This window comes from Polyodon spathula, chromosome 2 (genome assembly GCF_017654505.1).
Source record: "Polyodon spathula isolate WHYD16114869_AA chromosome 2, ASM1765450v1, whole genome shotgun sequence".
Taxonomy (NCBI): Eukaryota; Metazoa; Chordata; class Actinopteri; order Acipenseriformes; family Polyodontidae; genus Polyodon; species Polyodon spathula.
The window spans coordinates 9,499,666-9,516,804 of record NC_054535.1 but is presented as its reverse complement, the minus strand read 5'-3'; the positions used below and the strand labels follow the sequence as shown (position 1 = coordinate 9,516,804).

Here is a 17,139-nt window from a genome sequence, read left to right as displayed (position 1 = left end):
AAAATAATTCTAATGAAAAAGTACTGTAGTGTGTGTCTATTACCTCCTTTTGAGGCAAAGGCACCCCCTAGTGCCAAATTTTTGGTGCTACAACACACACTCGCCTTTGTGTCATCTCAGAGAAGCTGTAAACACTAATTGAAATCTTGTGTGAGACACAGCCACGTACTGCAGTGACGTTAATGACCTCATTTAGTCAGTGCATTTTACTAGGTGACAATGAACAGATTATTTTGCAGTGAGCTTTCTGTCTTACTTAAAAAATTACAAGAAATAAATCAATGTGTAAAGAAAGAAATACAAGCTTGTTCAAGAGTACTGTAAAAAAAACAAGCACAAGTTAAATCTCATTTCCAATTCCATCTCATAGCCATGTTATAAGTACAGTCAGCGTGGTTATTTGTGGTTATCAGGAGTGTTGAACGTACATTATTGGCTTCGCCACAAACCCAAGGCATGGTATATGAGGCAAAAGAAAAGTATAGTAAAACATAAAAAAACAACATAACTAAACATAGGAAACTGTTTAATTATTGTGAAAGTTACAATGCTAGTTTCAGCTGACTGCTACTTTCACTAATACAGCTGCCTATGAGTCTGTGGGGTCCAGCAATAACCCCAGAAAACAGAGCTGTCATTCGAACAGTAGGTTCCTCTTCTAACAACACATAATTAGTAGAGATCGAACAGACAGATTACAAGATGCATGTCGCACACATTACTTTGTAAATAGCTAACAGATAGATATAAAATTCTTCTGTCTTCCTTCAGCAATGAAATGCTAGTCCATTCTACCTGGGTTGTCACTATAGGTGGCAGCAAGTATGAAAATGGGATTTTCATGTTATAATATTCTTTCAATATTTCAAAATAATTGGTACCAAAGTACAGTAAAAAAAAAAATCTCTCTCACGGGCAAAATACTTATATTCAGTCTTAGAGTGGAAGCAGCACTTAACTTCTATTAAAATCATATTTGTCACATAATAATTATCAAAACTATCAAGCATTACAATCATAGAACATTTTGAACCTACTTCTATCCAATCACAAGACTGTTATCTCCTCATATATGCAATGCGCCCAGCAGTTACTGCTTAAGCTTACACTTGTGTTTCTTCTCTGCTATAGGCATTTTTTTTTATTTGAACAGCATTCTAAATGCTGAAAATATACCAAAATCACAAACTAAATCACAGAAACAGTTGTCACAAAACATCTTTAAACCTTCAATTTAGAAATACTCAAATAAACTAACAAGTAATACATTATAAGGATAAACATTTGACTACATTTAAAAAAAAAAAAAAAACAACAGTTCAATTGGCCTGCTATCTAGGAAAGGAAATGGAAATTAAAAAGCAAGCACATTAGGCCATAAAAACTTGTAGCACTTTTATTTGATAGTCATCTAGTATTTACTCTGAGTCTTGGTCCAAAATGGAATTACACAGGGAAGGGAAATAATGCTTAAATACAGAGTCTTGTAATGGGGTTGGGGGGGGAGCTTTATCGCAATTACCAACTGGTAGTAAATCAAGGTCTCTGTCTGCCTATTCTGAAGTGGCTTTCAGTAAATGCGTCACGTTTACTAAGCACCCCAGCCCCCTACTTTTGTGAACAAAAGCAAGAGTCTAGGTTCAAAGACATTAAACATATTGCAACCCTAATGAAGTCAGAAGTCTCTTCTGCACAGGACCATGCTCCTGAAGCAAATTATTATTATTATTAGTTTATTTATCAGACACCTTTATCCAAGGCAAGTTACAGAGGCTAGGGCGTGTGAACTATGCATCAGCTGCAGGGTCACTTACGTCTCACGTGAAAGACGGAGCACAAGGAGGTTACGTGACTTGCTCAGGGTCGCACCGTGAGTCAGCGAGTGAGCTGGGATTTGAATGGGGGACCTCTTGGTTACAAGACTGTTTCTTTAACCACTGGACCACACAATCTCCTGTATGGCTTTGAAAAGGTTGCTGTCTCCACAGATGATGATCACAGTCTTATTGTTAAATTAATTAAGATATTTCAGTCTTCTTGTTTTGAGGATGTAAAATTAAATAACACACTGTTGGAAGTTTATTACAAATGGTTCTAAGAAAATGAATAGCTAAGGCTTTTCTCATACATTTGCACGGTGCAAATGTACTCTTGGGAACTCCTCTCCCTGTTTAAAGGTAATAGGGTCATGCATGATGCCACATGTCCTCTGTACTGCATTTACAGCAAATGTGTAATGCTAAAGTGGGCTCTTATCACCTGTAAGTGAACTTGTAGCATTGCAGCAGGAAAACAAACAGAGCCCAGCCAGTGCAACAACTCAGACCCAAGCACAGTCATGTGGAGACATGCAATCCACTGTACTGAGAAGATTCTGAGGTTTGACTCTGGCTCATGGGGATTGCTGAATGAGTTGTAGGGCACACGGGGTCATCCTGGGAAAGCGTGACAGTTTAAGACAAGCAGGAGAATTATCCCGATTCACCAAATTGCCTTTGATCAGACAATAGCATTTTAGCTCATTTCTACCTTTTACCAGTTGAAGTCAGTGTGGTTCTGGCACATATTAGCCAATTCCTATATTAAAGATTCAGTTTGTATCATTATATTTCTCACTGTCATGCTTAATGGCAGGAGCCTGTTAATTGCTAGTGTTTTGTGAAACTGCTCCCTGGAGAGTAAAATATTTTTGTACATTTCTGGGGCATTGAAGCTTTGTTTAACCTGTGCTGACAGTCAACAGCGTTTCAGTGACTCCTGACCATAACCTTGTTCATTGGCTCTAGTAGGCAGCGCTTCTGCCTTGGCTGTTAACTGTGATTTGAATGTTCTTACTTGAGGGACATAATTTCATAAATCACACTAAGCAAATGTTGTTTTGTGTGATTTATACAGACAGCCCAATGCTTTAAGCATAACCGCGAGGGCAGTAGAAGCTGTCATTTCTAGTTTCATGCAGCTTATGTTGTGTTTTTATTCCATGCTTTTCATAAATACATTTTCCCCCAAAACATAAACAATCACAGAACCATAAACAATTAAATCTGGATACTAGCATCAAAAACACTGAAACATATTGCAATGTATACTTTATTTGATAGTTCAGTAATAGGAAGGAACAAGCCTTACCAAATGGCCAAATAGTTACAATGCTTTGAGAGTACCATACTAAACAGTAGGCACAACAATGAACTATTGACTGGAAATGCATTGGTAAAATGTTCAGATTTTGGATTAAACTGGTAATCCCTTTAAGCACTACGGTACCAAGTGAGAACCATTGTGTTATAGTATCAAAACAATAAGGGTCTGGTGTACAATAGTAACCATAGGTGTTATTAACACATGTAAACACACCACCCCTGTGCTTTAATGCTTTAACAAGCCTGTACTGACAAATCAAACCTCAAGTAACCCCAGTCAGAAGTTTAACATTCGCTTTTATTTTATTTATTTTCCTTCCTCCACAAAACCACAGTGGAACATTCTCTTTTCTGAAAACTCACATCGTCTGCATTATGTTGAACTTTTGCATGAGTGGCCACTTCATCTTCAAGGGCTCTCCAATGTAATTATGTCATCCTTTCAAAAATTCCCAGTAGTCGTCGAAAGTTTAACTTTAAAAGGAAGCAGAAAGAGCCAATACCAGCAATCGAATTCAGGAGAGTGCATTTGACTGCTGCAAATTGGATAAACCAGGCCCCCTTGTGTGATTTTGGAAAACTGCAGTGGAATAAATTCAAAGATATACAGTGTAAGTAAATGAAATATGCTCAACATTCAGTAGATTGTCCTTTGAGAGTAATCAACTAATATTAGGTAGTTCTTGATCAACCTTCTCTGTCGACACCAATCACTAAAGAAAAAGTCAACCTGTTTTAACGAATTACTCTTCATTTTACTGGCATTGCAATCAGCACGTGGTTTATTTGATTTATCATACAGGGGTCATCTTTTCTGTCACATCTCAGACTTATTTTTCCAGCTTAAGAACATTGCAGGACCTCTGTTAACTGAAATTATTTGCTACAATTATTTTAAAATAAACCCAACAATGCTTACTGTAGCTTTCTTTTTACTATACTGGAAGGTGCTGTTTGTATACATTGTGCACACGTTTAGGTGGATGCAAGTCCTAATTATACAAAAAAGAATCTGATAACTTTGTATTTGTATTTTTATTGCACACAAATTCTGTTTTATTAATATCCATACAATAGTTTTATACTATTATGCTTCGACACTGCCAAATGAAAAACTGATGGCACGAACCAAGTTACAAAAATACATTTGTAATAAAGTAGGAATGTACCCTAGTCAAGTGTATTAGACATACAGTACGCACACTCCATGCATCACTGTAAAGACAGAATAAGGCCCATCCACTGTATGCTACAGTGCACATTCAAGACATATGAGACTTTCTGGTTCCCTATGTGTAACACCTACACAAATCAACTACATCTCATTGTAATGAGATAAATAACAGCATATCTAAATACTGCCACTGTAGAACATTACAATCTATCCATTATGTTTAGCCAAAAAATACACCGACCCGAGAGTCACATGAACTGTAAGAGATGTTGCTTTCCACAACCTTGTCATACGAGGGGCCTTGACTTGACCTGAACAGTGTCAGTGTCTAGATAGGGCCATGTATGCTAAACCGCAGTGGTTTTATAATTTAACTGGAAAGGTCTCAGTGTTTCCTCCTGTGGTAACCATCTCCATTAGGCTTCCCGAAGCTGGTCTGTTTACTCCAATGGTCCAGTTGTAAAAGGTTCTGGAACACAAATATATGCTTCATTGTAGTTCAATAATTACTTAACAGTGTTAATAATCCTATCTTCATTAACATACGTTTACTGAACATTACCTCACTACCAGTTCAGCCAATAAAAACCTTTAAGATTGCCTGATTTGTGGCCTCTTATTTTTACTTGGGGCAGTGAACCCTCAGGAGGACCTGAAGGCTGGAGTGGATCTTCACACCCTTGACACCTTTGGTGGTGCCACCTCTCAGGTTCAAACAGCATGTTCAAGTCTCAGCCTTCGATGGGATAACTCATTTTCTTACTTCATGTTTTTTCTGTCCTTTTACCTTTATCATATTTGTAATATTTCTAAGTGGTTCTACGGTGTGTAATGGGAGCCCCATCTAGTGCTCTGCCAGTCCGTATCAGGTTGTTTTGCTGACATTACGCTGCTGTGCTCTAGATGTGCTGTGCACACTTTGGCTGATCCAGCCTGCATTACATAGTACAAGTCTAGGGCACCCCCTGATCTTATAGTCAAAACACCTGAACTGAATGATTGAAAACATCACATAGGCAAGGTAAAAAAAATTAAAATACAAATAAAATTGAATCTCCTTATAGTACTCTTTAAATCTATTTACTGTTGATTTTAAATCAGATAGTTTTTAGACAGTTAACTCTGAAATACAGTATTACTCTTTGATAAAAGGGACTCCAGGATCTGTGCTGTTACAGTGGACTGTAAGTGGACTGTGGGTTTTATATGAATTGTAATCATTTTGCAAACTCTTTAAACAGCAGGTGTCGTCACAGGACACCAACAGGCGCCCTCCAATAAAATCAATGTTCAACGGTGAAGGTGGGAGATACCTGTGGGATGTGGCCTGCCCTGTACATTAATGTTTGTAAACTGTGTTTCGCTGCTCCGAGTTGTTTTTGGAATCCTGTTACCTTTCCGAGTCCTGTAGGATTTGACCTGCAGTATTTCTTTGTTCAAGATTCTGCATGCAATTGCATTCTGCACTGTCCTTTGGATTTGCTTTGTTCCTGAATTAAAATGTTTTGATTGAAGATTACGTGAAAAAGACTTTAAGAAGTAAAATGAACCTTATAGAGCAAATAACAAAATCCATTAGTCTTTTAAGCAATTGCACAAAAGTGAGGAGCTGATTTTATATATATTTTTTTTTTATATATGCACGTAACACTGTTCACTAAATTGCATATACTGTTTATTTTGCTGTACGCTCTTCATAATAAAACACAAAGTATTAAACCCTGTGATGAATCAATATTCTTAATCTGTTGATGAGATTAAGCTTTTTTTATTAGAAGGTGGCCTTTTCTGAGGTAGATGAAAGGCAGACGCAAAACCTGCAGGTGTTATCAGATCGATTAATCTGCTGTGCACTTACTCAGCAACAAAGTCCAGCGGGGTCCAGGAACCAAAGTCTGCGTCAGGCATTGATTTCCTGTTCATTGGCGTATCCAAGGTAACGCTGAGAAAGACAGGCAGAGATATTTCTATACAAATTGTTTGCACAGCTTTACTAGGTATATTGAGAGGCTGAGTTATGACGACATTTTGAAAAGAGGTCTGTCTCAATTTAAAGAGTAAACTACAATTTCAAGTTTAACTCCCTTAGTGATGACCTGATCTTATGAAAATATATATTACTCTTTTCATTCCTATTAACATTTCTTGCAGTTTTCAAAGCTTTCATTTACTACTACTTTGTCAACTTACGGAAGAATAGCAACGGCAGCTGAGCCGGGAGGCAATCCACTGTTCTCTCCAGCAAGACTCTGACAGAGCTGATGAACTGCTGCCTTGGCCATGCCATAGCCAATCATCCCTAGAAAGCAAAACAAAAAACACAGAACTGATATTACCAAGCCTGGTGGTTTTACATCAGGATTTATCTTAAAAGTGCATGGCGGTCAACCTCAAAATGGACAACTGAGGATTGAGCTTTGTTGTTTTAGGGTTTCCTAAAAAAGATTGTATAATGCCAAATTCAGGCAGCAGAAAAAATAAAATGTTGAATTCACATTGATGCTTAATTCAGGCATACGTTGATCTAGTTACACTTCAGACTCTGAGACGACACTCACACGCAGGTACATTTCCAATGAGATTGCCTTTAACGTGTTGAAGGTCCCGGAACTGTTCTGAAGTCAGTGTGTAACACAGTGCAATCAATAAGCGAGTAAAAGAAAAAAAAAAAAATCCTTTCAGCATTCATTCGAGGTGCCACTTTAATGCACTGTTTGCCTAGGTAGCACAGACGGTTTCTACAAAGGGTCATGTTATTGAATCAGTTGATCAAATTTTCTGATGCAATTACTCACTGGTATATTAGTACTCCAAACAATGTGACAGATACAGACATGTCGTGAACAGATACGATGCAATATGTTAGTACCTTAAATCAACATATTGCACCACACACACAAAACTATTTATATATATTTGGATCACATTGAAATGGTTCATAAGGTATTAGCTGGTAAACAAAAATATATTAAACTCTGATAGGATATTACAACAAATAGTCCTGTTCTCAGTCATATCAGAATCCTCATTATTAAAGTGTTACAGAACACCCTCCAAAGTTTACAAGAAACACCAACATTTAAATGAATAACTGAGCAGAAGGCAATTTTAAAAGCAATTGCTTACAAATTATGAAAAAAATAATAACATTCTAATGCAAACTGTTTCCATATGCCTTTTCTACTGTATGCACGTGAGAAATATCCCCGCTAGGAGTCTCAGATCAAAGCTAGGCAGAATTAATCCAAAACACATCCCAAACGGGTGAACCGGTCTTCTGAAAGGCCCTAACTGTGCACATGTGGGAGGTGAAATGTGCAGAGTCATCCCTTATGCTGTTTATGCCTCAGACAGTAAAAAACAATCCTCCTGCGGAGAGGAGAATTTGGAGTTTTTTCAGGTACGATACTATGCTTTAGTCTTGTTCAGGTAAAAAAAATGAATGTAATTGTTAAACAAAAATCTGTTTCTGTGAAGAAAAAAAAGCAACAGGCTTATTTATCCTTGCATGTTTAATAAAACCAGCAACCCACACCTTAACCCTGATCAGAGTTTCTGCAATAGGGTTGAAAAATTTGAAAAGGAGTTCCAGTATATATCTCTGCATACGCAATCCCCTCAGCACTGGCCATCTCACTATTATTATTACTTGTTTATTTAGCAGACGCGTTTATCCAAGGCAACCAAGAGACTTTACAGATTCTTCTTATATACCTGGCTTTCCAAAGTAGCCTATTAATTTAAATGGTAATCTCTTGACCTGTTAAAAATCTGAAGCCCATTATTCTAGATGCACTATTTGATTTTGCTGGAGTTCTGCAAAAGGACACAAACAAATCACTGTTTGCTTTGGCTTTTACACCATGTAGAGCTATAACCCAGAGGTGGTTCAACTTGTTTTTTTCAACATAACTGGAAAGAATGTCACCTAGTGGACCATGCGAAGATGGTAGATTTTGATACCTACTCTTTAGCTGTATCTAGATTAAATCTGTCATAAAGTAATTAAACTGGATATTACCAACATCAGCGAAGAGAAACTAAACATTTAAACATCCTACCTGGTGTTCCAGCTAAGGAAGCCTTTGCACCAGCTAGCGTCAGTAAGCCTCCATCCTTCAGATGTTTAGTGGCTAAGTGACTGGAAATCATTGAAGTCCAAACACTCTGCTTCCACATAAGGTCACTGTTTTTGTACAGGGCTTGAAGAAAGAAAGAAAGAAAGAAAGAACAAACCTGTTACTCCTTTAACAATGCTGAAACACATTGGTGGGTTGCAATACAAAACAACTGAGATGTTTCTACTCTGATGTCCACACCATGTACAGTATATTTCCCATTTGTGTATGCATAATCCAAGAACACCTACATTTAGCTTTTGCACTGCCACCTGCCCATCCACCTGCCACGCACAGGATCGCATCCACTTTATTCTCCCCAAGTAGCTGGGACACATCAGCGGTTACCTGTAACAAGAGAAACCCAGGATATCTTAAACTGACCTCTATTCACTCACAATCAGTTCTGCTCAGCATGTGTATAGCGTTGGAATAAAATAGGCTTGCATAGGCTTTACAAAGGCCAGTGTTTTGTCTGCACAAGGGCCTATCTTCTATATAAAATTGCATATAAGGCATGTTGAGTTATTGAACACTGCTGTGAAATATTCAATTGTGCAAAAGACGTCTAATAATAATAAAATAGATATCTGAGTTGTTTCTGTAGGCAGAGTAAACAGGGTTGAGTGTCTCACTATGTGCTGTGTGTGTGACAGCTACGAATAATAATAATAATAATATGCCGTTTGTTGCTTTTCTCCACTGATAGACGACCACTAACATCACTATTTGGGCAATGAATTACAATGTAACTCCAACAAGAACATAATAATAAAAATGTAACAAGCAGATGGTACATTACATATTTCAACAAAATAGTGTTGGTAGCTGCACAATTAACCACCGAAGCGCTATCAGCAAAATACAAGCAGGTGTCGCTGTCTTACCTGATCCGCTTGTTCGGTGAATGCTTCCGACATTTTAACAAGCACGTTAACATTTGCTTGTTCATTGGCGACCATGTCAATGCAAGCCACCCACTGGAAAAGATGTGTTATTTGTCAGTGAGGCACTGAATAAAACAACACCAACACTGGAGTTATGAGAACAACAAACTCATAAAACAAAATCTCATCAACTTGTGGAACGCTTTGAACTTTGATCGTAATGTGGCAATCTCTCTGTTCCCACTTACTTGCTATTTATGAAGCCAATATATATATTTATGTTTTTTTTTGTTTTTTGTTTTTTTTTTTAACTCCAGGGCCCACTAAAAGTACTCGAAAATATTCGATTGGTGCTTGTATACCATGAATACTTTTTTTATTTTTTTGCTTTGTTAACTGAATATACTAATACTGTACGTTTTAATTAATTAAATTAACAATAACAACAACTGTAATATTCAGGAGACACTGTAACAAGTCTATGCTAGTCTAATATGGAATCGCCTGATGAAAACATAAAAACGTAACACTATACTGGAACACTAACAAAAAAAAAACGAGAAAGACAGACGCTACGCAGTACTGTCATGTCTAACATCTACATGTAGTGGGGCAGTGAACTACTGAACAACAACTTCTTACTGTCTTTCCAAATGTGTGTTTTGGCAATTTACTCACCCAGCTTTTAGACTTAAAGTACTCTACACATTTGGCCCCTAAAGCGCCTTTTCCTCCATAAATAATTATTCTGTGTGCTTCAGCAGCTGCCATTCTCAAACTTCGATCTTCTTTGCTGTTATACTCTATTCTGTGTGAACCACAGATGTGAGCAGGTCCCACAACACTAGCACTGTATCTGTCAGAGTATGCTTTATTTGAGGGTCCTCCCACATGCTGAATGAAAAAAACCTTCGGGCACAGATCACTTGCCTGTAAGCACAGCACCATCTAGTAGTACGGAGGACTGTGGCTACGTTTTTTGTTTCCTACAGAACACACAATAATGCAAACGTATGTATTTGGTCTCAATGAAGAATTGCACTGGGGAAAGAAGGTAGTTGTGAGGATACGGTAAAACAAATAAATGCGTATGCATGATAGAATTGGGCATGTCTGGGTTTTTTTGGTTGATTTTTTTGTTACTTCATCCCACTTTTCTCTATGACCAAGTATTATTTTATTTCTTCTTGAGGAGGCGTAGGAAGGTGGTCAGGGACTGAGCAGTCCTGATATCCGTGGGTAGGTCGTTCCAACACTGAGGGTCAGGGGTGGAGAAGGAGCGGGGTAAAGCTAATCTGCCAGTGGTGGAGGAGCAGGGGGGGGTGAGAGGGGGTATAGGAGGAAATAATAGTCTGGAGATAGGAAGGAGAAGAGTTTTGAATTGGATGCGAGCGGTGATAGGGAGCCAGTGGAGGGAGCGGAGCAGCAGAGTAGCATGGGAGAAATGAAGAAGGTAAAAAACAAGGCGAGCAGCAGAGTTTTCGATTACCTGGAGTGGGCGGATAGTGGAAGCAGGTAGGCCAGCCAGGAGGGAGTTGCAGTAGCCAAGACAGGAACGTACCAAGGCCTGAACTAGAAGCTGTGTGGAGCAGTCGATGGGGAATGGGAGAATTCTACGTATGTTGCTGAGGAAGAAGTGACAGGAGCATGCCAGGGTAGAGATGTGTTGAGAGTAGGAGAGGGAGGGGTCAAGGGTGACACCAAGGTTCTTGGTGGATGAGGAGGGAGAGGGTGGTGGATTCAAGTGGAATAGAGATAGAGAGACCAGCATTGGGGAGGACGAGGGGGGAAGAAAAGGAGGTCTGATTGGAGAGATTGAGTTTAAGACAATGCAAGTGCATACAGGAGGAGATGGCCAAAAGACAGGTAGATACGGGAGGAGGTGTGGGAGTCAGAGGGGGAAAGGAGAGGAAGATCTGGGCATCATCAGCACAGATATGATACAAGAAGCCATGGGAGGAGATGAGGGGACCCAGGAGCGGGTGTAGAGAGAATACAGGAGGGGTCCCAGGACGGAGCCTTGGGGGACACCTGTAGAAAGAGGGCAAGAGGCAGAGGGTGAGCCATGCCAGGACACCCGGTACGTGCGATCTGAGAGATAGGAGGACAACCAGACAAGAGCAGTGCCGGAGAGTCCCAGGTCAACGAGGGAGAATAGGAGCATAGAGTGGTCGACTCTATCAAAGGCAGCAGAGAGGTTGAGGAGAATTAGGACAGAGGACAGGGAGGCGGCACCGGCAGAGAGTAGAGAGTAACGGAGAGAAAAGCAGTTTCTGTGGAGTGTGCCAGGCGAAAATGTGTATCTACAGCCAGGTTTCAGGTTTCATGTTTTAAGTTAGTGCTCATACCTATTCACGACCTGTGGCTTCAGATATTCAGTCAATGATTCTAAATGCTTTTTCACTAGTTAAAGACTTAATTAACATTCATGACATAATCTCCAAAGACCACAGCTATGTTTTCTTACCATTAGTCCAAAATAAGAGTTAACTGTACAACATTTATGAAAGACATAATAATTACTGACATCCATTCAGTGTATGTTTTTAATGTTTAGCATAGCTATCAGAAAGGCACATTGTTGAATATATCGGACATTTTGCACCTCATGCACTGTTGAAGGCTTGATTGGCGCAACGCTTTTGTTTGTTATGTTTCTGCCATTAGTATTATTATTTTTATTTAATTAAAAAAATTATTCTATAAAGAGTGCTGGCTCCCTTCTACTTTTTTAAGTTATTTCTTGAGTTTCAGTACCCACAGAGAAGTCATTAAGGCTTGAGTTGAGTGTTTTTCTTTGCAAACTGTTTATCTTGTGTGACTATTCCTTTATATTATGAACCACTGTGCAAATTATAAACATACTGCAGCATTGAGTGGAAATTAAGCAGACTCACACAGGTTTTGCAGGGTCTAAAATTCAGCAGTTTATTAAGCCAGGGCTCTACACTTGACAGGTATAGCGTGATGCTTTACCAGCCAGTAGCACAACTACAGCTGAGCAGCGTAGTGCTACTCAGACTGTGAAAAAAATAATACAAGAAAAGAAAAGAAAGTCCAAAGCACACTGTTTTGGTCGTGTACTACAGGCAATTAAGTGCAGTCTCTGGCTTTCCTTGGCAGTTTCTCTCCAATCTTTCTCTCTGTTCTTCTTACTCCAGCAGCAGCCTGTCCCTCTGTGCAGCCCATTCCTCTCAGCAGCAGCTTGTTCCTCTCAGCAGCAGCCTATTCCTCTCAGCAGCCCGTTCCTCACAGCAGCAGCCTATTGCTCTCAGCAGCAGCCCATTCCTCTCAGCAGCCGTCCATTCCTTTCAGGAGCAGCTTGTTCGGCTCAGCAGCCTGTTTCTCTCAGCAGCAGTCCTTTCCTCTCAGCAGCAGCCTGTTCCTCTCAGCAGCTCCTTCCTCTAAGCAGCCCGTTCCTCTCAGCAGCAGCCCATTCCTCTCAGCAGCAGCCCGTTCCTCTCAGCAGCCTGTTCCTCTCAGCAGCAGCCTGTTCCTCTCAACATCAGCAGCAGACCACTGCTTATCTCTGCATCCAGGCCACACCCCCAGTGCACCAGCCACCAATCCCAAGCATGCATGGGTTCTTGCTCTCAATCCCTTGATTGTTGCAACATCTTGTCCCCTGATTTGTAACAACAATGTTGCAACCGGATCCCTCTCGCGCAGCAAGCCAAGCCTCCGATTGGTGACGATTCTCCCGTTTCTGATATCCCTGAACACCTGCTGTTCAGAAACATTTACAAGGTCTGCAATCAAAAGAATCTTAATGTTAACAATATGCAATGTTTGGTGGCATTTGAAAAAAAAAACTTCCCTCGTCAGTGTTTCCTTTGTTTCAGTCTTGCAATGCTACAGTTCCAGTTAATGTTAAAGATCATAAATTGTATTTGGCACTTTGACCTACCATTTTGTTCTTTCATGGCTTACGCTTTGTGGTTTAGAAGAATTGCTTACTGTTGTGAATGAGCTGACATTTAGAAAGCGCAGTTGCTATGAAATCTAATACTGGGCAGCAACCTTAGAAGTGACAGATAGCTTCATTACAGTAAGGCCCATATCAAACACCACTAGAAATTAAATTCCCTGTATTTCCCTTAATTGCAACATGGGTACAACTGCAAACTGGCTGCTGATTCAGATGAGAGGGAAATTCATAAGCATCATACAGCTTTGAGGAGGAGAAACAATTAAACCAATGAATGAAACATTAGCACAGCACCAAAGATAGAATTACTTGCTTGTGGTAAGAGAGGTCAGTGCACCACTGGATAACTAATTAGGTTGTGTTTCCTATTGTTTTGAGTTTCTGAATTATTTCGTTTTTTTACTCTTTGATGCTGTTTCTTCTACACAAGATTGAAATAATGGAAGATTTGGCAGCAATAAAGAAAATGCCTGTACAAACCAGGGCAGGGAGGAGATTTCAGGAGAGCATCTGGTTACAGTAAACAAACATCGGGACAGCCTTTTGTAAGCAATACGATGCCTGGACTCTTGAAAAAGACTTTGTTCTCCTTGGCTTCCATATTGAACACAGCATCAGTTGTGCTTCTTGTTGTAGCTCTCGCCACCCAGAAGTGGGTGACTGGGAAGATCCTGTGTAAGACTGGAGCTGACCTTGTCAACGCATCAGACCCAGAACTGGTCAAATTTATTGGAGACATTTACTATGGGATGTTTCAGGGAGGTAAAAACCGGCAGTGCGGTCTAGGTAATCGACGCTCACAAATCTACAGTAAGTAAGGCTGCATTTTGCTTTGTGTTTTCTCTAATTGCTATCTTGTTATGTTAAACATTCTACTTACTACACACTTCCACACTAGTCTCGATTTTTGATGTTTATAGTCTCCAAAGGCAGTCTGCTACTACCGCCAAACTGCCTGCAGCAATATTATCTTAGGTCCACTTTTTATAATTTATAGAAGAAAAGCTTTTAAAAAGATTTTTAAAAGGAATATACAAGGTGAAATCCTGCAGAAATATAACTTTTATACTGGCATCTACTGATTACTGAGTGCAAAAAGAAAGAAGAAAACTATAAGGTGAAGAGATTTGTGGGCGGGGGGTCCTTGGGACCTTTTATTTAGATCTTTAATTGTTTCAAGTTGGCATCTGACCTGAAACTTTGGATGCATAATCCAGTTTTGAAATATATTTTATAGAAATCGCAGGACAGAATGTATTGCCTTTGGTTGTAACCAGAGACTGTACGTGTTGTACAATCCAGTTGATACAAAGATTTGGTGAGAGCTGTGGTCCATGCAAACCCTGCACTTCAGTATTTTACAAAGATGTTTATAACAGTGAACTAAGAACATTTAACATGTGTGGTTCCACATGGGAACCAATTAAAATATTTAAAATAAAATGTATGTGTATATCTCTGGCATTCAAACAAGGCCTACTGACAATGCTTGAATGCTCAAGCGAATGATAATGTCTGTAATACCAAAATTCCTTTAAAGCTAAAAACACTTTTTTTCTCCAGTTTTTCCTCATCTGGTGAAAAAGCTGAATGCTGCCCTTCACGTGATAATCATCCTCTTCCTCTTCATCGCAATAGCTTTTGCCCTGGTCAGTCTCGTATTCTGTATATACAATGCAAGGAAGATTCCATACCAGTCTATTAAGGGACCAGCAGGAATATACTTGTGGAACTTCATTGCAGGTAACCCCCCTTTTGTTTGTTTACAATAGTAATTAATAAACTGGGCTCACACCAAAAACTCAGCTGAAAAATGTGTCATTTCTTTCCGACTGCTCACAGAATCAGTAATGCGATTTTCTTGCTTGCTTTTATTTTTTATTTTTTTAATGTATTCATTTTGCAGACGCCTTTATCCAAGGCGACTTACAGGTGTTACAGGGCAGTACAGGGTTACAGTGCAAGATTAATATTTAAATACAGTATAGTTTACAGTAAGTGCAAATAATACTACTAAAATAAAATATGAAATAGGATGAAACAAGTTAGGATTATAGCAAGTTGTATCTACGTTGTGCAATAGTGCAATGATAGTATAGTGCATCAGCTGAGGATCCAGTAACGTGGTGCGTAGATCAGGCAAGTCCAGTGCACAGTAGGAGGGGTAGATCAAAGTGCAGTCTAAACAGGTGGGTATTGAGGAGGTGGCAAAAGCCAGTCCTGAAGTTCTCCGGTTGCTGGTTCTACCATAGAGCAGGATGGAGAGTGGAGGGAAGGCATGACCAGTCAGCCCGTAGAAGAGGAGCGGAGAGGGCGAGAGGGGGTGTAGGAAGACACAAGGGATTAGAGGTAGGAGGGAGCAGTGGGGTGAAGAGAGTGGTAGAACATGGGTCTTGAATTGAATGTGAGCAGAGATAGGTAGTGGAGGATGTGAAGCAGAGGGGTAGCATGAGAGTAGCGTGGTTGGGAGAATACAAGACGAGCAGCAGAATTTTGAATGAGCTGAAGGGGGCCAATGGCCGAAGCAGGAAGACCAGCAATAGTCCAATCTGGAGAGTTCAAGAGCTAAGAGCAAGAGTTGAGTGGAATAAGTAATTGGAAAAGGACAGATTTGGTATATGGTGCTTAAAAAGAAGCAGCAAGTGTGTGTCAGGGAAGAGATGTGTTGAGAGAAGGAGAGGGAGGGGTCAAGACTAACACCTAGGTTTTTAGCAGAAGGAGATAAAGAAAGAGTGATAGAATCAAGGACACCTGTTCAAAACATTACTTTCTTATATTTCCCGATATCAGAGACTAAAGTAAGTTGTAATGTTTGTGGGTGGTACTAGATTCTTTTTTGTATCTAATAGACGTTCAGGCAAAATAATAAAGTTTTTTTTTTATGATTCAAGCAGTGGCTGATCTATATAGCCCCTCCCTCAACACCTGTCCTTTTAAGACATGGTTAAGAGTGGTAGTAGCAGGAGCGTGCTTGCTTGAGTCTGAGTGAGAAGCAGGGAGGAAGGTTGAGTGCCTGAAGCTGAATCTATTTCTACGGCAAGTGTTAAAAAGGGTTGTTTTGTGCCAACTAGGTGGCAGTGGTGTGTTAGCTAGAGCGCGTCACATGATAAAGCCTCCCGTATTCTAGAATGAGGATGCTTTCTTATTCTCCTCTAACTGCAGGTCTGTTTGGAGTCTTTGGAATCGTCAGCTTTATCACCGCTCTGAAGCTTCACCGCCTGACTGAAAGAGTGGCCAATTTTCCTGAAAATGTGTTCCAGTTTGTTACCTTGGAAGAACATTATGGCTTCTCTTTCTGGCTGTGCGTGGCAAGCACTGCAACTCATGGGGCAAACTTTTTAGTCGTGGCTATCACTGGGATCCATTTCCCCAAAGTAAAGACTAAAAAACCTGAAGAACCAACTGTTACAGCTGATGACCTCCTGTACTGAGCAACATTGTGAAATATGCAAAAGATAATGAATGCAGTCGGAGCATTTCAACAGAAATCCCAGCTGATGTTTTTACTTGATTATTTTATGCACTGTGAAGGAAGTAGGACTGTTTAATCAAGGAATGAAAAGGACACCAAATGAGAAGCAACTGAAAAAAATGAATGTAAATAAATTTAAGTAAAATTATAATTTACATATAGAGTTTCTTCTTTGTTTTATTTCTTGTGTGAACATATATAAGTCATACTGCTAAGACTGTAATTCCAGAACCATAAGGGAAGGAATCATATTTATTTTAATTTTTTTTTAGAGCCAGCAAAATGAAGTGAAATTGATATTAAATTTACATCACTGCCAGAACCAGAAATGCATGATATATTTAATATAAATGCCAAACACTGGAGAAATGGATGGAAAACACATTTCTTACCCCTGTTTTTTAACTTTTGCTCCAA

General features: G+C 39.6%; 2 protein-coding genes across 2 annotated transcripts; one reads left to right on the top strand and one right to left on the bottom strand.

The window, feature by feature from the left end:
- Positions 1 to 3,076: 3,076 nt before the first annotated feature.
- LOC121329860 (dihydropteridine reductase-like) lies at positions 3,077 to 10,191 on the bottom strand. The gene is made up of 7 exons (XM_041275816.1): positions 10,001 to 10,191; positions 9,323 to 9,415; positions 8,687 to 8,783; positions 8,379 to 8,519; positions 6,508 to 6,616; positions 6,176 to 6,259; positions 3,077 to 4,786 (listed from the first exon to the last, which is right to left on the bottom strand). The coding sequence occupies exons 1-7, from the start codon at positions 10,091 to 10,093 to the stop codon at positions 4,681 to 4,683; spliced, it is 723 nt and encodes a 240-aa protein (XP_041131750.1). The 5' UTR covers positions 10,094 to 10,191; the 3' UTR covers positions 3,077 to 4,680.
- Positions 10,192 to 13,691: 3,500 nt separating this feature from the next.
- On the top strand, positions 13,692 to 16,813 carry clrn2 (clarin 2). Its single transcript, XM_041271589.1, has 3 exons — positions 13,692 to 14,060; positions 14,814 to 14,993; positions 16,413 to 16,813. The coding sequence occupies exons 1-3, from the start codon at positions 13,808 to 13,810 to the stop codon at positions 16,679 to 16,681; spliced, it is 702 nt and encodes a 233-aa protein (XP_041127523.1). The 5' UTR covers positions 13,692 to 13,807; the 3' UTR covers positions 16,682 to 16,813.
- The last annotated feature ends 326 nt before the right edge of the window (positions 16,814 to 17,139 follow it).